The sequence below is a fragment of the Henckelia pumila genome, chromosome 2 (assembly GCF_033568475.1).
Source record: "Henckelia pumila isolate YLH828 chromosome 2, ASM3356847v2, whole genome shotgun sequence".
NCBI lineage: Eukaryota > Viridiplantae > Streptophyta > Magnoliopsida > Lamiales > Gesneriaceae > Henckelia > Henckelia pumila.
The window spans coordinates 146165432-146183892 of record NC_133121.1 but is presented as its reverse complement, the minus strand read 5'-3'; the positions used below and the strand labels follow the sequence as shown (position 1 = coordinate 146183892).

Below are 18461 nucleotides of genomic sequence, written 5' to 3'. Positions count from 1 at the left end.
GCTATCGTACTTATTAACACTGGTGTATCTCATTCCTTCATTTCTGCATGTTTTGTTAATAGGAATAAGTTACCATGCATTGCACTAGACGTAATAGTTTCTGTTTCTACTCCGACGGGTCAATCTGCTTTGGCTAAGCGTCTAGTGATGGGTTTCCCTTTAGAGTTCGAAGGAAATATTCTGTTAGCGAATCTCATGGTTCTTGCGATGGATGACTTCGATTGTATTCTGGGGATAGACATGCTGACTACCTATCAAGCTTCAGTGGATTGCTATCAGAGATTAGTACGCTTTCATCCGGATGGGAGTGATAGCTGGTTTTTCTATGGTGAGGGAGCGCGACCCCCGATGCCTTTAGTATCAGCTTTGAGAGCCTGTCGAGCTCTAGAGTCTGGCGAAAAAGGCTATCTTATCTATGCAGTTGATTTATCCGCTGAGAGCATTGGGATAGAGAGCATTCCTGTTGTGAATGAATTCCCAAATGTATTTCCAGATGAGATTCCGGGTTTTCCTCCTGCTAGGGAAGTCGAGTTTGGCATAGAGCTGATGCCTGGTACTTCTCCTATTTCTCGAGCACCGTATCGTCTGGCTCCGTCAGAGATGCGGGAGTTGAAGAATCAGTTACTGGATCTGTTGAACAAGGGGTACATTCGTCCTAGTGTATCTCCTTGGAGAGCTCCTGTTCTTTTTGTGAAGAAGAATGATGGGTCTATGCGGTTGTGCATTGACTATCGGTAGCTGAACCGAGTTACTGTAAAGAACAAGTATCATTTGAATCGTATTGATGACTTGTTTGATCAGCTGCAGGGCACCTCAGTTTACTCCAAGATTGACTTGAGATCTGGGTATCATCAGTTGAGAGTCCGAGATCAGGATATAGCCAAGACTGCATTCCGTACTCGCTATGGGCATTACGAGTTTTTAGTGATGCCATTTGGATTGACTAATGCACCGGCTATATTTATGGATCTGATGAACCGTGTCTTCAGGGAGTATTTAGACAAGTTTGTCGTGGTTTTCATTGACGACATTCTGGTGTATTCGCGTAATGCGGAAGAGCATGTTTTTTACTTGCGAGTGGTACTGCAGACTCTTTGGGATGAGCAATTGTACGCTAAACTGAGCAAGTGTGAGTTCTGGATGGATCGAGTGATTTTTCTTGGTCATATCATATCCAGGGATGAGATTTCTGTTGATCCGAGCAAGATTGAAGCTGTGCTTAATTGGTCGCGTCCAACGACGGTCGCTGAGATCCGTAGTTTTCTGGGTCTAGCAGGATATTATCGTCGTTTCATTCTAAACTTCTCTCAGCTAGCTCAACCATTGACGCAGCTTACCCGCAAGGGTGTGGATTTCGAGTGGTCCTCCGAGTGCGAAGAGAATTTTTGTGAGCTTCGACGGCGGTTGACTTCTGCGCCGGTGTTGGCATTACCGTCAGGATCTGGAGGGTATGTGGTTTACACAGATGCTTCTCTTCAGGGGTTAGGTTGTGTCCTGACTCAGAATGGGCATGTGATAGCATACGCTTCTAGACAGTTGAAGTTGCACGAGGACAACTATCCAGTTCACGATTTGGAGTTGGCAGCTATTGTGTTCGCTTTGAAGATCTGGCGTCATTATCTGTATGACGAGAAATTTGAGATCTTCACCGACCACAAGAGTCTCAAGTATTTGTTCACTCAGGCGGAGTTGAACATAAGGCAGAGACGTTGGATGGACTTGCTTAAGGACTATGATTGCTAGATTAAGTACCATCCGGGAGCTGCTAATCTCACTGCTGATGCTTTGAGTCGCAAGGTGCGACTATCCGCACTTCAGACTTGTTCGATGTCTAGTGCGATCAGTGACTGTTGTTCTTCAGGGTATACCTTCAAGCACAAGAGAGGTATGCAGAGTATCCAGATGTTTGCGATATTATCCGAGCCAGCTTTGTATTCGCGAATTCGAGATGCTCAGATGTCGGATTCAAAGACCCATCGTTTGGCTCGTCTAGCCAACGAGGGTAGTACTTCTGGATTTCACTATCAGTCAGATGATTTTCCGTGTTTGTCTGGTAGACTTGTCATTCCGCAGGATGAAGAGTTGCGAGAGGAGATCTTGTCTCAGGCACATCGCACCAAGTTGAGTATTTATCCGGGGAGCAACAAGATGTACAAGGATCTACGTACTCGGTTTTGGTGGAAGGGGATGAAACGCAGCGTGTATCAGTATGTTTCAAGATGTTTGGTGTGTCAGCAGGTCAAGGCAGAGCACCGACGACCTGGAGGTTTGCTTCACAGTCTGCCTATTCCAGAGTGAAAATGGGAGTTTATCACGATGAATTTTGTGACCCATTTGCCGATGTCTTCGAGGAATTGTGATTCTATCTGGGTTGTGGTTAGGGGTGGGCACGGGTCGGGTATTTCGGGTTTCGGGTAGTTCGGGTCGGGTACCCGATTAGCCGGGTAGTGTTTTATACTACCCGAAACCGAACCGATAACCTCGGGTACCCGACTTGTCGGATACCCGATTAAGTCGGTTCGGTTCGGGTTCGGGTTCGGGTTACCCGCTTTTTTAAAAAATTGATGCAAACTACAAAATAATATTCTACCATCTCAAACCAAATCCAAATTTTTTATAAAAAAAATAATTATCACAACGAAAGTTTTGCTCACTAATTCCTTGTGGGCCTGTAGCTTATTTAGGATAAGTGATACATTCAAAGAATCAAAAGGCACTGGAGAAAGAAACTAGAAAGTTTCATAAAACTGCTCCAGTTTTAATTATTTGTTTTAATGCCTCAAATTCTAAAGAATTAATGGAGGCTACGGCTCTGCCTTGTTGCAACCAAATCATGCATATTTCTATATATAAAAAAATGGGTTTACGATAAAGTCCAAATCAATTGCCCAAATAAATTTTATATTTTTTAAATAAATTAATAATATTCGGGTTGTCGGGTACCCGATCGGGTGTTTCGGGTAGTCGTTTACTACCCGAACCTGACCCGAATAAATTTTAATCGGGTTCGGTTACTACCCGAACCCGATTAAAAACCCGATCTACCCGAATTTTGTACCCGATCGGGTTCGGGTCGGGTCGGGTCGGGTCGGGACCCAAACTACCCGAACCGATTGCCCACCCCTAGTTGTGGTGGACCGACTCACCAAGTCAGCGCATTTCATTGCCTATAGCCGAGAGTACACCGTGGATCGTATGGCCCGTTTGTATGTTCAGGAGATCGTTCGACTTCATGGAGTGCCCGTGAGCATTGTCAGCGATCGAGACCCCAGGTTTACTTCTAGATTATGGGGGAGTGTTCAGCGTGCGATGGGCACTACTCTCAGCTTGAGTACTGTCTATCATCCAGAAATAGATGGTCAGTCAGAACGCACTATCCGTACTTTGGAGGATATGCTTCGAGCTTGCACTATGGACTTTGGTACAGTCTGGCAGGATCATTTGCCATTGATTGAGTTCGCGTACAACAATAGCTATCATACTAGCAGTGGGATGACACCTTTTGAGGCGTTGTATGGGCGACGTTGTCGTACTCCACTCTTCTGGGAAGAAGTGGGGGAGAGGCAGGCTGAGGGACCGGAGTTTATCCATCATGCAGTAGATGTTGTTGATCAGATCAAGAAACGGATTAAGACTGCACAGGATCGTCAGGCCAGCTATGCTAACACTAAGCGTAGGCCTCTGCAGTTTGATGTTGGGGAGAAAGTGTTTCTGAGAGTGTCACCTTTCCGCAGGATTCTCAGATTTGGCCTTAAGGGCAAGTTGTCTCCCAGGTTTATCGGTCCGTTTGAGATCTTGGAGAGCATTGTCGATTTGGCTTATCGTCTGGCTTTGCCGCCGTATCTATCCAGTATTCACAACGTGTTCCACGTATCTCTGTTGCGACGGTATGTGGCAGATCCATCTCATATTCTACAGCGGTCTGAGGTTCAGGTGGATAAGGATTTGACTTATGTTGAGAAACCTATTCGTATCCTGGATCATAAGGATAAAGTCTTGCGGAATAAAATCATTCCTCTAGTATTAGTTCAGTGGCAGCGCCGAGGCACTGAAGAAGCCACTTGGGAGCTCGAAAGCAGGATGCGCACAGAACATCCTGAGTTATTTTGATTTTATTTTTGAATTGTATTCAGTTGTAAACTCTGTAAGTTTTGCAATTTGAATAAGAGAATGTTTCTGCATCTTGTTTAACATTCAGTACTTAAGATCTGATTTCGAGAACGAAATATCTTAAGTGGGAGAGGATGTAGTAGCCCGAACCCAGTTTTAGTGATTAACTATTATTTAATCCAATAAACATGATTAAGGAGACTTCTAATGGATTAGCAGAGCCCGAGATTAGACCCAGAATGATCAGAAATGGTCTGGAGGGTCAGGCAGAACGGAAGCAACGTTCTAGGAACGGATGTAACGTTTGTGCCATCAGAAATGCGTCACTGCTTACGTACTTGATGTGACATTGGCACCATCGGAAGCAATGATGGTGAACGGACGCAACGTTTGTCAGGCAGAACGAACACAACGTTAGTTGTCTATAAATAGGGGTGCCGAGGCTCACATTTGAGCACATCTTTCATCTCTTCTCTCTCGATTCCTTAGCCTTCTAACTCAGATCTAGGGAGTTCTAGGCGTCCCATTGGGAATCCGAAAGTGGCATAACAATCCAGGCGTCGTAGCGGAGCTGGGCCTAGTTTTGAGGCAATCGACAGCAAAGGGCTAACGACGAACGAAGGTATAGCTTTTGCTTCCTAAAAATATGTAGGAGTATGCAATAGCCTAGTTAAGGCTTTTAGAGCTCTTTAATGATATTAGTATCATTTAGTAGTGTAGTGCGGATTATAGGCGTAGACCTAGATCTGGTAGAGCGCGCCTAGTATTTGAGGTACGAAAGTACTGTTCGAGATATCCTAACTGAGTATGCATGTATTATGTGACTGCATGATTTATATGCCATGATTTTATGCTGCATACATTTACATCTTGAGCTATCTCTATTGAGATGTCTGTTAGTAGGGTTTACCCTATCCTGTTAGTGGATGGACTTCCATCAATTTGGGTCCCGCGTATCCACTGGTATTTTCGGTATGTGAGCCACCTCCTGAAGCGACGGCACAGCGTGCTACATACCAGGGCCCGATCTATTTTTGTTATCTGATCCTTGACCTCGAGTCTGTAGGGAGTTTACTTTGAATGCATGTATACTCATACTCTCGTGCTGAGCGTTTTATGCTCACGTCTCGTACTCTGTGTTTCTGGATACCCTATTCCTTGGGGCAGGTTTGCGATTGAACGAGGCGGGTGGATCCAAGAGGGGCTAGGTAGTAGTCAGCCAGTTAGAGCTTCGTCTAGGTTTTATACTGTTGTTATTGGGTTGATACATCTTTCGATTTGGTTGTATAAACTATTCGGATATATACATATTCATTTCCTTGGGATTGTATAATGTTTATGGTTTCCGCAGTTAAATTCTGATTTTTGTTTAATTAAGTTAATTGCATGCCTAAGTTCTGTTTAGTAGGTGATCTCGGTAAGGGTCACTACAAATTTTGTTATCAATAATGCATTATTCTCTCCTAAGTCTCAAAGAAATTTATTGAGCTTTCAAGATATCCGACGGAATGGATATCATCTTGAGACTGTAAGCCAAGAAGAAAAACAATATCTTTTTATTACGAAAGAAATGTCGGGAAAGAAATATATTGTTGAAAAATTACCAACATTTACTTCTGGCTTATACTACACAAAAATAAATGTAGTAGAGATCAATGCCACAGTTGACCAGAAAGTCATTGATATGAATACGTTTATGACTTGGCATAACCGTTTGGGACATCCTGGTTCTCCAATGATGCGAAAAATTATAGAGAATTCACATGGACATCAATTAAAGAACAAGAAGGTTCTAAATTTTAAAGAATTCTCATGTGATGCATGTTCTCAAGACAAATTAATTATTAGGCCTTCACCGACTAAAGTTGGTATTGAATCACCTACATTTTTGGAAAGAATACAAGGTGATATTTGTGGACCAATTCACCCATCATGTGGACCATTTAGATATTTTATAGTTTTGATTGATGCATCAACAAAATGGTCACATGTATGTTTACTATCATCTCGCAACTTAGCTTTTGCTAGATTATTGGCTCAAATAATTCGATTAAGAGCACAATTCCCAGAATATCCTATTAAGAGGATTCGTATTGATAATGCCGGTGAATTCACATCCCAAACTTTTAATTACTATTGCATGTCAATTGGGATAATTGTTGAACATTCTGTTGCTCATGTTCATACACAAAATGGTCTCGCCGAGTCATTGATTAAACGTCTCCAATTAATAGCTAGAACATTAATGATGAGAACGAAACTCCCAACGTCAATTTGGGGACATGCTATTTTGCATGCAGCAACACTTATACGCATCAGACAAAGTAGTTATCATGAATTCTCCCCTTTACAATTAGTTTTTGGCCAAGAGCCTAATATTTTCCATATAAGAATTTTTGGTTGTGCGGTGTATGTTCTAATTAGTCCACCACAACGCACTAAAATGGGTCCTCAAAGGAGATTGGGAATATATTTTGGATATGATTCTCCCTCGATTATCAAATATTTAGAGCCCACAACGGGAGATATTTTCACGGCACGATTTGCCGATTGTCATTTTGATGAAACAAAATTTCCAACATTAGGGGAAGAAAATATGAGATCACCAAGTGAATTAACTTGGAAGGCATCACTACATCATTTTGATAATCGAACAAGTGAATGTGAACTTGAAGTTCAAAGAATAGTCCATTTGCAGAATATTGCAAATAAATTACCTGATGCATTTAGTGATGTGAAAAGGGTGACTAAGTCATACCTACCGGCTGCTAATGCTTCAGCACATATTGATGTTACCAAAGCATCGTCAAATGATGAGTCAATTGCTAGACTCAAGCGTGGTAGACCAATTGGGTCCAAAGACAAAAATCCACGAAAAAGAAAAGGAGCAAATAATATGAATCAACATATTGAGATATCTGATTTATTGATTGATAACTTTGAAAAAGTTGATAATCAAATCCCCAATGAAGTTCAAGTACTTGACAATGAAGAGATCTCGATAAATTATATCAAGACGGGGAAACACTTAAATCGAGCAGAAATTATTGTCGACAATAAGTTTGCATATGCCATGGCATTTGATGTTGTTAATGAAGATGATGATCTAGATTCTAAATCTGTTAATGACTGTCGTAACAGACATGATTGACCAAATTGGAAAAGGGCAATACAAGAAGATTTAAACTCACTAGCAAAACGTGAGGTTTTGGGACCTGTGGTCCAAACACCACAAGGGGTAATTTCTGTGGGTTGTAAATGGGTTTTTGTACAAAAACAAAATGAGAAAAACAAAGTGACTAGATACAAAGCTTGATTAGTAGCACAAGGTTTTTCTCAAAGACCCTGCATTGATTATGAAGAGACGTACTCTCCTGTGATGGATGCAATTACATTCCGATATCTTCTTGGCATGGCCGTACAAGAAAGACTTGAAATGCATCTTATGGATGCTGTTACTGCATACTTGTACGGAAAACTTGATAATGATATTTACATGAAAATCCCTGAAGGATTTAAGATATCAGAAGCATTTGCTTCAAATTTTGCAAATGTTTGCTCCATTAAACTACAAAGATCCTTGTATGGACTAAAACAATCTGGGCGCATGTGGTACAAGAGACTTAGCGACTATTTGTTGAAAGAAGGCTACAAAAATGATCCAATTTGCCCATGTGTTTTTATTCAAAATAATGGATCAAAGTTTGTCATTATTGCTGTATATGTCGATGATTTAAATATCATTGGAAGTCCCTAAGAACTTGAAAAGACAGTTGATGTCTTGAAAAGGGAATTTGAGATGAAAGATTTAGGCAAAACAAAACTTTGTCTTGGTTTAAAAATTGAACATCTGGCAGATGGAATTTTAGTCCATCAATCCACATATACAGAAAAAGTGTTGAAGCGATTTTATATGGATAAAGCCCATCCATTGAGTTCGTCCATGGTTGTTCGATCCCTTGATGTGAAAAAGGATATTTTTCGGCCTCATGATGAGCAAGAAGAACTACTTGGTCCAGAAGTATCATATCTTAGTGCAATTGGTGCATTGATGTACCTTGCTAATAGCACTAGACCAGACATAGCATTTGCTATAAATTTGTTGGCAAGATATAGTTCTTCTCCTACACGAAGGCATTGACATGGAGTTAAACATTTATTTAGATATATTCAGGGCACTCGTGATTTGGGTTTATTTTATTCTAATGCTAGTAATTTACGATTGATTGGTTATGCAGATGCTGGATATCTCTCTGATCCACATAAAGAAAAATCACAAACTGGGTACTTATTTACTTATGGTGGAACAGCTATATCCTGGAGATCTACGAAGCAAACCATGGTCGCTACATCATCAAATCATGCAGAAATACTTACAATCCATGAAGCTAGTCGAGAATGTGTTTGGTTGAGATCAATGATTCATCATATTAAAGAGGAATGCGGCTTGTCTTCTACTAAAAACATGGCGACAATACTCTATGAAGACAATGCGACATGTATTGCTCAACTGAAAGATGGATACATCAAAGGCGATAGGACGAAGCATATATCTCCCAAAGTTCTTTTTCACCCATGATTTGCAGAAGAAAGGTGGTATTGAAGTTCAACAAATTCGCTCAAGTGATAACCTGGCCGATCTTTTCACAAAATCATTGCCCACATCAACTTTTGAGAAATTGGTGTACAAGATCGGAATGCAGCGACTTAGAGATTTCAAGTGATGTTCGCAACAGGGGGAGTTAATCCAAACTGCACTCTTTTTCCCTTGTCCATGATTTTTCCCAAGTGGTTTTTCATGACAAGGTTTTTAACGAAGCAGTTTAGCAATAACGAGGGATGTTGTACTTTTTTTCCTTCGCTAGGTTTTTATCCCATTGGGTTTTTCCTAGTAAGATTTTAACGAGCCACATCCGTCGAATGACATCCAAGGAGGAGTGTTACAATATTATAGATGTCAAGATAATCAAAGATTGAGTTATCACGGAGTTATATTCAAATCCCAAAGAGATGATATAGAATCGTGATCAAATCAATTTATTTGATCTTATCTCCAGATTCTTGTACCTATAAATAGGTCACTCATGTAATACATTCAATACATCGAATTTACTTGTTTTCTTTGCATATTTCTTTGCATATTATTTGGTTAGTTTCTCCTTTATTTTACAACAGTTTTAAGAATAATTATGTATTTGGATAACTATTTTATAAAAATATTTTAATATTTCAAAATTAATGTTGTTAATTTTTGTCATTCATAGTTTCATTCAAAAAAATATCTTTCAAATGTTTTTTAAAAACTATACTTAAAAAATAGTTTTTAAAATTTTACAAAAATTTTATCCAAACACATACTTTTAATTTTTTTTGTGAATCGTTTTCCAAAGTTTTGTCAATTTAGACTATACACCGCTCTCACCCAATTGCAATGCCACAAACATGAAAACTGTGTTCTAAAAAAGTTGGACAACGAGGACACTTGGTATCAATAGAAATTCCTCTTGAAGAAGCATTTTGTGAATCGTTTTCCAAAGAAAAACCTCCGCTTGGATAGAAGTATTTCAAATTAATGGATTTCAAATGCATTTTTGTTGTTTAGAGAAGTAGCACCACAAACATCAAATCCACTTTTTTTTATGTTTATATGGTAATTTATGGTAGTTAGGATAGATTTTAAGTTCATTCAAGTGGTAATTTAGAATTTTTTTTTAAATTCATCTAAGGGAGTGTTTGCAATAGATTGTGATTTTGTAGAAGTGATTAATTTATAGATTATAAAAAACTCAAAAAAAAATCAAAAGTTGGTAGTGTTTGGAAACAAATGTGAAAATCTAAAAATCAAAGCTGGGTAGTATTTGATAAATAAGTGATTAGAGTGATTTTAGCAATGATCTTCTTATTAGAATCACTTTTGAAGAATCATAATCACCACATGACTAGCTTTTAGATTTCAATTAAGTTAAGCATAAGCTAACACATAATCTAGGTTTAAGAAACACACAAAAATGATTTTTTTAAGCCAAAAGCTAACAATCACTTTTTTTTAGTGATTGCAAACACTCCCTAAGTAATGTGTAAATAATTAAGTTATGAATTTGAGAGTTTTTTATATTTTATTGTTAACACTAAAATTATAATCAAAATCCATGGATTTAAAATATTTTAATCCAAGCGCAACCTAACTTTACTTTGAATATTTAAGTGCCAGAACTTCCGGAATAATTTTGCAGATTCCCCTAAAATCCCTTCGCTACTTTCTACCCCAATATTTCTGGCCACATTATTACCCAACTTGATAGCACATACACCATTAGCAGTGTAATGTCAAACGAGTATATCAGGACCTTGCCTCATTTCTATGGAATACTTCGAATTTCTTCCTGATCAATAGGCCACAAAATGCTTTCGATCCTCCTTCAGTTCCACGAACCTGATTCTGTCCTTAAATCACAAACATGCAAATTTTCATGTTGTTGTTGGGGAGATGTCATACTTCTAAAAGATAAATGATACATCAATCAAAGATCCTTGAATATTCGAACATGTTGACTAGAGTCAATATGCCATCGAAGTCCCTTACTTAGAAAATCTCTTCCCCACAAGATACTCCGCCAAATGTAGGAAGGATTGTGTCCCAAGAAAGCTTGCATAAATGTAGTATCTGAAAAATACTTGAAAAATTTGGAGAAGACGTGACAAATTTTCCCGCACACTCAAATAGCCAGTGAATTGGTACCGAAAAAGTTTTGCGGCATGGTCATTCCGATCTTCAAGTCAAATTACGACTCATGAAAATAAAAGAAAAAAAAACTCTAAAAGATGTATATATATATATATTGTGAATATGTGCGTGTGAATCATGAGAAAATTTGTTTTTCATTTGAATTCATGTCTATCCATATCCAAGATTCTTTCTTTATCCAAAGAAAAGTAAACATATTGACAAAGATTTGATATATTTTATTAGATATCGACCTTATTTTCCTGTCGCCTCAATTTTCTCAAGTTCACGCTACTACCTCAGAACCCCGAGATCCCCCACCCACCCTAAACCCTTGCACTACTTCCCCCTTACTAACTTCTTAACCATGCACATTTGTATTTCCGCTCCTCTCCCGTCCCGTTCGGGCTAGCTTGGTGAATCAAACCCTTTCTCTTGTCCTAAGAGTCCTTCACGACCTTGAGTCTCTGGCCTTTCCTCCCCTACCACGGGCCACCTCCTTGACACATTCTACCAATGAGTCGACCTCCTCCTCATGACCTACCCGACTTCTTGGGTCCTCGGCCTCTGACTTCCTCACGTGGTCCGCGTTCTTCCATGGCTTCATGTCAGAGTTGTGGTACCTTGAGATATTATCAGGGTATCAATCATATTTGCCACAAAAAAAAATACTCAAATACTATAAATTTAAAGGAATAAATACATCTTATATTATATATTAAAATTGAACCTAAATAAAAGCCAGTATAATGGTTTTTTTTAGAATACCTAATTTTTTTTTAGTATCATAACGATTCTGCATGTATTCGATTTGTTATTCAATAGAATCAGCACAATGAAATTAACGCAGTGTTTGAGAGAACTTGTAGGAGACACTTTTAAGCTTTTCATTCACAAAATTTTGAAATTTTATGTAAAAAAGCTAAGAATTGCTTACTAAAAGCTCTCCCAACACTATTTTAGCATTAATATAAGAAGTCAAATTGTTATATTTTTTTTCTAATTTTAATAACATACTTTTAAAACAGTTAAATTATTATTTAACAAACTCAGAATCTGTTTGGAAAAGTTTTTATATATTTTTTTGACAAAATGTTTATAAAATATTTTAAAAATTGTTTTAAAAATAAATATGAATTTATATAACTATTTATAAAAATATTTTTGGAATTAGAAAAAAATTTTTGGACAACATTTTTTTTGACGTATAAACCTTTAAAAATAAAATAAGAAGGAACCCCAAAGTTTAAACAAATTTTAGCTGGATTAGTGGATACGAAGGTGCAGAGAGGATAAAATTACTTGAAAGTTTCACGAAGGGCGGCCGAGGATGACTTCGATTCGAAGGTTTTGCTGCAACGATCTCCTCCGATTCGCTTCCGTGAATCTCGATCATCTCACAGAAACAGTGAGTATCCCTTCCTGCTTTCCATTTTTCCTTTCCCAGGAATCGGCAATTCGGTATTCCAGTTGACGAGTGCAATAATCTGATGGGTGCAGTTCAACATGTCGTTCTATATGACTTATTTGGCGCGTTGGCCGGATTATTTTCACGTGGCGGAAGCTCCTGGCAACCGAATCATGGGCTACAGTGAGTTCTCCTCCTATGGAAAGACAAGCATGTTGTTTGCTTAGGTTTTGGTCGCAATAGGATTGATTTGATTCCTGTTTGCCGCAAATTAAATGGATATTTGTTCGTTAAATTGAAAAAAATATTCAATATAGTAGGATTAGAGCAACTTTGTTTGGAAGAGGAGCAAATTAAATACAATTTGCTTCTTGCTTTTAACATGAGATGTACTTTCTAAACTTGGAATTATCTTATTGTTCCCAGTTAATGAAAACTCAAATGTTCTTTAAAAAAGTGCTACGGTTCATATTTGGTTATCTAGTTTTGTTAGGCCTGTAATGGGACATAAAAAAAAATTACTTAAAAGTTAGAGTGGGAGGGAAGGTGGAGAATGAATAGTGTTGATAGATGAGGGGAGAAACAATAAATGCCAGGTGCACATTTGGTCAATACTCCCTTAACTTCAAAATAATTGATGGGATCTCAAATTGTTTTTCCTGATAAAGATGGTGTCGTTGCCTGTTTAATCTTGGCTTTAATGCTTTCAGTGGTTGGGGAAGTTGGGTTATTTAGGTTAAGATGTCATTGACTGCATGAAGAATCATATATCTGAGATCATAGATTGCTAGTCTTTCTGCCTAATTGGTGATACTCTTAGTTTTGTTTTGATTTGGATGTGGCGGTTCTGGTATTGTTTGAAACTCTCACAAATCCTTAGTCTGTAAATGAAATTTGATTAATATTAGATCAGCCTTAGTAGGTATCAAGTGCAGAAGGTTCTTATTCGTCATGCAGTAAAATGAAACTATTCCTGAACTATTGCTGTAACTATGTCTGTTGAGCACTCCAATTATTTTTGTGAGAAATATGAACTGAAAATGGGTTAGCGCTTGCTCTTTCACTCAGTGCAGGAAAGGAGATCTGTCCCATTGAAATTGTGATGCACTACTTATGACTTACGAGTTTTTTATACTCTATTTATCAACTAAAACAAAACAGGGAGAATAAGCTGAATTTCGAAGTTCACTTCATTGGATTCCCCCAAGTTCACAATTTTGGGCCATTGGCACATTGATTATTAAAAATTAAGATTTTCGTGACTCTCGTGATAAAGTTGAAGATTTAAGTGTGTCAAAAGAATGTTAATGTAATCTTGTGCTGATTTTGATGATATGGCTTTTAAGTATATTTGCTTCGACTTTGATTGACAGACATTTTTGCTATTTATCTAATGTTTACTCCTCCTATACAGGATAATATGCTGTTTCAACAAAACTTTAATGCTTGTTATTTTGCAGTTATGGGCAAGGTTGAAGGACAAGGAGAGTCATGGCATGGTCATGTGACTGCTGTAACTGTAGCTCCTGAATATCGCAGGCAACAATTGGCCAAGAAACTGATGAACCTATTGGAGAACATGAGCGACAAGATGTGAGGATCCACATTTCTTATGCATTCAGACGTGCCTTCATTTGGCATAGTTTGTAGAAATGAAATCACACATTCTGGTTGTGTTAAAACATCTCTATCGATTCTTCAAGTTGCCTGCTTCTGCAATTTGAAGCTCATTATTATTTCCTTTGATCCTGTCCTTTTGCCCATTTCTCATTTTTCTTCTAAATCTTAGGAGAAAAGTAGTGTTCTGTGGGGTTGTATGTTCGATGTAAACAAAGTTTCTCGAGTATTTTGACCTTTGTTGCATTTTCTCATTTTATTTTGCTGTCTGCCACATTTTTTTTTGAATCTTTGAGTGATAAGAGTCTTTCTTTTATGCATGCACTTGAGGTGTGCATATGACAAAGCTGCCAGCATTTGCTCTATGCAATCAATACTCGAGTCTCCCTCTCAAATACTTGGCCTAAATTTGAAAGTAACATCTTCACTATGAAATTGTGCAGGAAGTTCTACTTATTTTTGTTATGAGGTAATAGATGAGTTCTGATATCGAATTTTTTCTCTCTACAGTGACAAGGCTTATTTTGTGGACCTTTTCGTGAGAGCTTCTAATACACCTGCCATCAAGATGTATGAAAAGGTACTGAAAATTTTGTTTCTTCATACTTGAAAATTTATTCTTAGAACCATTGGCCTTTGAAAATTGTATGAATACATGAATGTGTTTCTATTCACAATTGCATTCCCAGGCATGCTCATTTTATCTTTTTTCAGCTTGGCTACATAGTCTATAGACGCGTACTTCGATATTACTCCGGAGAGGAGGATGGGTTGGGTGAGTTGCTCTTCGCAAATCTGAGAAAGTTCGTTTGTTTTGGCCGAATGTTGTTGGCTTTTCTCAACGATATATTTTGCCTTTCATGTTTTTAATTTTCAGATATGAGGAAAGCTCTGTCGAGGGATGTGGAAAAGAAGTCTGTTATTCCTTTGAAGCGGCCCATCACGCCGGATGAACTGGAGTATGACTAGGGATGGTTTCTTCATTTAAGCACCCAAATCAAGACTCAATGAAAATGTATGATCCTGTCATTGTTAATACTAAAGCCATCGAGCAAAATCTTGAGATTTTGAGGAATTCTTTTAATACAACTGGTCTAGGTATTGGGGGGTTGTAATTTGTTGTATGAGGTGAACTTACTGTTCTGAGTGCTGCTTATAGTTGTGATATCATTTTAAAGTTTTGTTGATAATTACTAAAACTTAACAATTGTCTTATATAATTGGGGCGGTGAAAGTATAATTGGGGCGATGAAAGTATAAAACTTAACTATCAGTCCCAGTAAATCTGGGCTCATAACGTGCACATCATATTAAATTTTGCTATGACATATGATTTACACACACACATTACACACATTAAATTTTAATTATATTGGAAAAATTATTTCAATGTTGATACACGTTTGGTTTTTCCTTTCATCGCAAAATGTTAGTATCACAAGGGGATATAATGAAATATAAAATTGATGTTTTTGAAGAGCAAAAGTAATTAGTATAGGACCTCATTTAATATGATTTAATCAAATAATTTTAAAATAAATTATTTCGAAAAACCATAAAATTTTCTTTATATTTAATTAATTTTTTTCGTATTATTTTATTAGAATTATGAAATTTCACTAATCATATGAGTCAATTTTTTTTAGAGGACCTCTCGTATTCTCATTTAATATAGTGTACATATAGTAATATAGACCAGATATTTCTCAATCGAACGTGGATTTGTATTTTTTTTAATTTATTTTTTGCTGTGGGATAAGCAACATTAGATGATATTTTAACTTTTTTAGCCTCTATTTTTAAAATTAAAATGAACTTTATAAAAAAATCGACTTTCCGCCAATACATGGAAAAAAGAAAAGAAATAGTATTTAAGATGATGATCCAAATCCATCACATTCTGATTTCACATACATACACAAGAAATCGCCACTCACGCATCATTCTCTCCACTCGATCATGCACTGCGGATGAGCGTTTCCTGCAGGATAATTTCTTTCTAAGAAACAATCCTTGTTTTTCTTTCCGAAACTTAATTCCCCGATTCATTATGAATCAAATATTGCTAATCTTCTTCTTCTTCATTCTGATGCCTTTTCTTGGAATATATTCCATGGCTGCGACTGTTTACTATGTCGGCGATTCCACTGGGTGGACCATTATCGGCAACGTCGATTACAATCAATGGGCTTCTTCCAAGACTTTTCAAATTTACGATACTCTCAGTCAGTTTTCAATCATTTTCCAGTTTCTGAATATATTATAATTAACCAAGAAATAGATATATAACTGAATTTGCGTTGCAGTTTTCAATTACGATCCTCAATATCACAACGTGCTGCTAGTGAGCCGCTCCGCCTTCCACTCCTGCGACGCCGCGTCACCCATCGCCGCCTACTCCACCGGGAACGACTCCATTCCCATCCGGAGCTCCGGGCATTACTTCTATATCTGTGGATTCGTGGGCCACTGCCAAGCGGGCCAGAAGGTTCATATCAGGGTGGGCCGCCACTCAATTCCTGGCCCACAGCAGATAGCTGCTCCCATTGGACGCCAAATGCCTTGCCCATTTATGACTAGTGGGAACTCCATGTTACTTCACCCCTCTGTTTTCTCCATGATTTCTTTTCTAATAATATGTTTTAATTGATTTCTCTTGTAAAAGGCCTATTGTTCGTTTTTTTTTTTTGGAATATTTGGTTTGTGTAATTCCAGGGACTTTAACCGGCCTAGCTCTAAAGTTGTTTGTCTTAGAATGTTACGTTACTTGGATCATCTTAGTGCATATCATGGTGTTGTGCATTGCAAAGCCGTTAGATCCAACCGTAGTGTTGTGTATAACACCAGATCCACAAACGTAGTTTTTGGTGTAAGTGTATCAACGGGTCATTTTCCGAGTATCAAATCAAAGATTCTTATAATATATATATATATATATATATACCGATGCATGAATATAAATGACAATTGATACATCTTAGAGTCACAGGTAAATTATCATTAGTTAAAGTTGAAATCCCCTATATAAATTAAAACTTTTTTTTTTGAAACTTATAAATAAAGACTTGGTAATTGAATCGGTGAAACATTTTAAAAATATTTTACATAACTTTCACATGCAGTTAATTGAAAATATTTCATGCAGCTCTTCCCCCATTCTCTCTCTTTAACCATTTTCCTCATCTTCATTAGTCTTCAAAACTATTCTTTCTCTTTAACCATTTTCCTCATCTTCATTAGTCTTCAAAACCACATCCCCAATAACTGAAAAACAGTGCAAAAACACACACACACATATTTCAATCTCGATGGCCGAAATCGTTAAGATGACCGGAAATTGCACATTTAATCCTATTTCCGGTCATTTTCACGATTTCGGCCACCGAGATTGAAATTTGTAGCATATGATATATCGTTGGATTCGTATTTTTGAGACGATCCTACCATAAAAATTTCAAGTCAATCGGAGTTGATTTGAACACGGGTGTGCACGGATTCCCCGCACCCTAGTCTATATATATATATATAGTTTCTTTCAAGTGCCCACCTACCATGCCCACCAATGATGTGACACTATTCTATTGGACCTACAGTTTATCACATCTTTATCACATCCAATAGAATAATGCCACATCATTGGTGGACATGGTTGTGGGCATAGTAGGTGGACACTTGAAAAAAACTCATATATATATATATATATTGAGTTCTTTTATGGTGCCCAACACTATATGCCCACTTCATGCCCACCATGTGCAATAGATGAGTTGACCAGTACAATAGATGAGTTGACTTGTACATGGTGGACATGAAGTGGGCATATAGTATTGGACACCATCACTAGTAGAATTGTAGGCTTTTACTTCGCCACTATTTACTTCGACATTTAATAATTACGAAGTAATATGTATAAATCAACTTCGATAATAATTATGGCGAAGTATACAAACACCTTTTACTTCAATTTTACAAAACACGGGCTTCACTAATAATTTTTGATAACCTATTACTTCGACATGCTATATTAGATGAAGTAAAATGGTAAAAAAAAATTAAATTGAAAAGTGGTGAAGTGAAAAGATGAACCGGAACAATGGACTTTTAATCTCCTTTCACCTTCATTTCTTTCTGAACTTCGCACCCCCTTTCTTCTTCAACCCTAGCAGCCGCCGATTTCCATCTTCAGGTGTCCATCGCCGCGAACTGCACACCAACCCAATAAAAGCTGCACGTTTTTGGAATTCTCACGCGGTGAGAGAACTTCTTCATCCCTCCTCTATGGCGATCTATATTCAGTTCTCTCGTCTCTTCTTTCGTGCCGACATCTTCTCACCGGAAACCAAAGCCATCGAGTCGGAGCATCGGCGCCTCACAAAGTCAGGAATAGAGTTAGGCGGAATCATCTTCCTTTGTACTCCTCTCAAGCGCTCTAAAGATGGCAGTGCTTTTACCAAATGGTATCTCCATACCCCGCGATTTACTTTTTAGTGTGTTTTTCATGTTTTTGCTGTTGTTAAATTATTGCTAATAGAATCGTTGTTTTTAATTGTTTGTTTGATGTTTGAGCGAGCAGTTTAAACATGAATGTGTTTTAATTTTTGG

General features: G+C 37.7%; 1 protein-coding gene across 1 annotated transcript; it reads left to right on the top strand.

The window, feature by feature from the left end:
• Positions 1-12092: 12092 nt before the first annotated feature.
• On the top strand, positions 12093-15054 carry LOC140884009 (N-terminal acetyltransferase B complex catalytic subunit NAA20). The gene is made up of 6 exons (XM_073290670.1): positions 12093-12242; positions 12335-12425; positions 13703-13835; positions 14370-14439; positions 14574-14634; positions 14737-15054. The coding sequence occupies exons 1-6, from the start codon at positions 12165-12167 to the stop codon at positions 14826-14828; spliced, it is 525 nt and encodes a 174-aa protein (XP_073146771.1). The 5' UTR covers positions 12093-12164; the 3' UTR covers positions 14829-15054.
• The last annotated feature ends 3407 nt before the right edge of the window (positions 15055-18461 follow it).

What these genes read in the sequence shown, in the direction of transcription:
- LOC140884009 (XM_073290670.1), top strand. Translation starts at nt 12,165, where the DNA reads ATGACTTCGATTCGAAGGTTTTGCTGCAACGATCTCCTCCGATTCGCT. An exon ending in TCGATCATCTCACAGAAACA is followed by an intron (nt 12,243 to 12,334) that starts GTGAGTATCCCT and finishes TGATGGGTGCAG; the next exon opens with TTCAACATGTCGTTCTATAT. An exon ending in CCATCAAGATGTATGAAAAG is followed by an intron (nt 14,440 to 14,573) that starts GTACTGAAAATT and finishes ATCTTTTTTCAG; the next exon opens with CTTGGCTACATAGTCTATAG.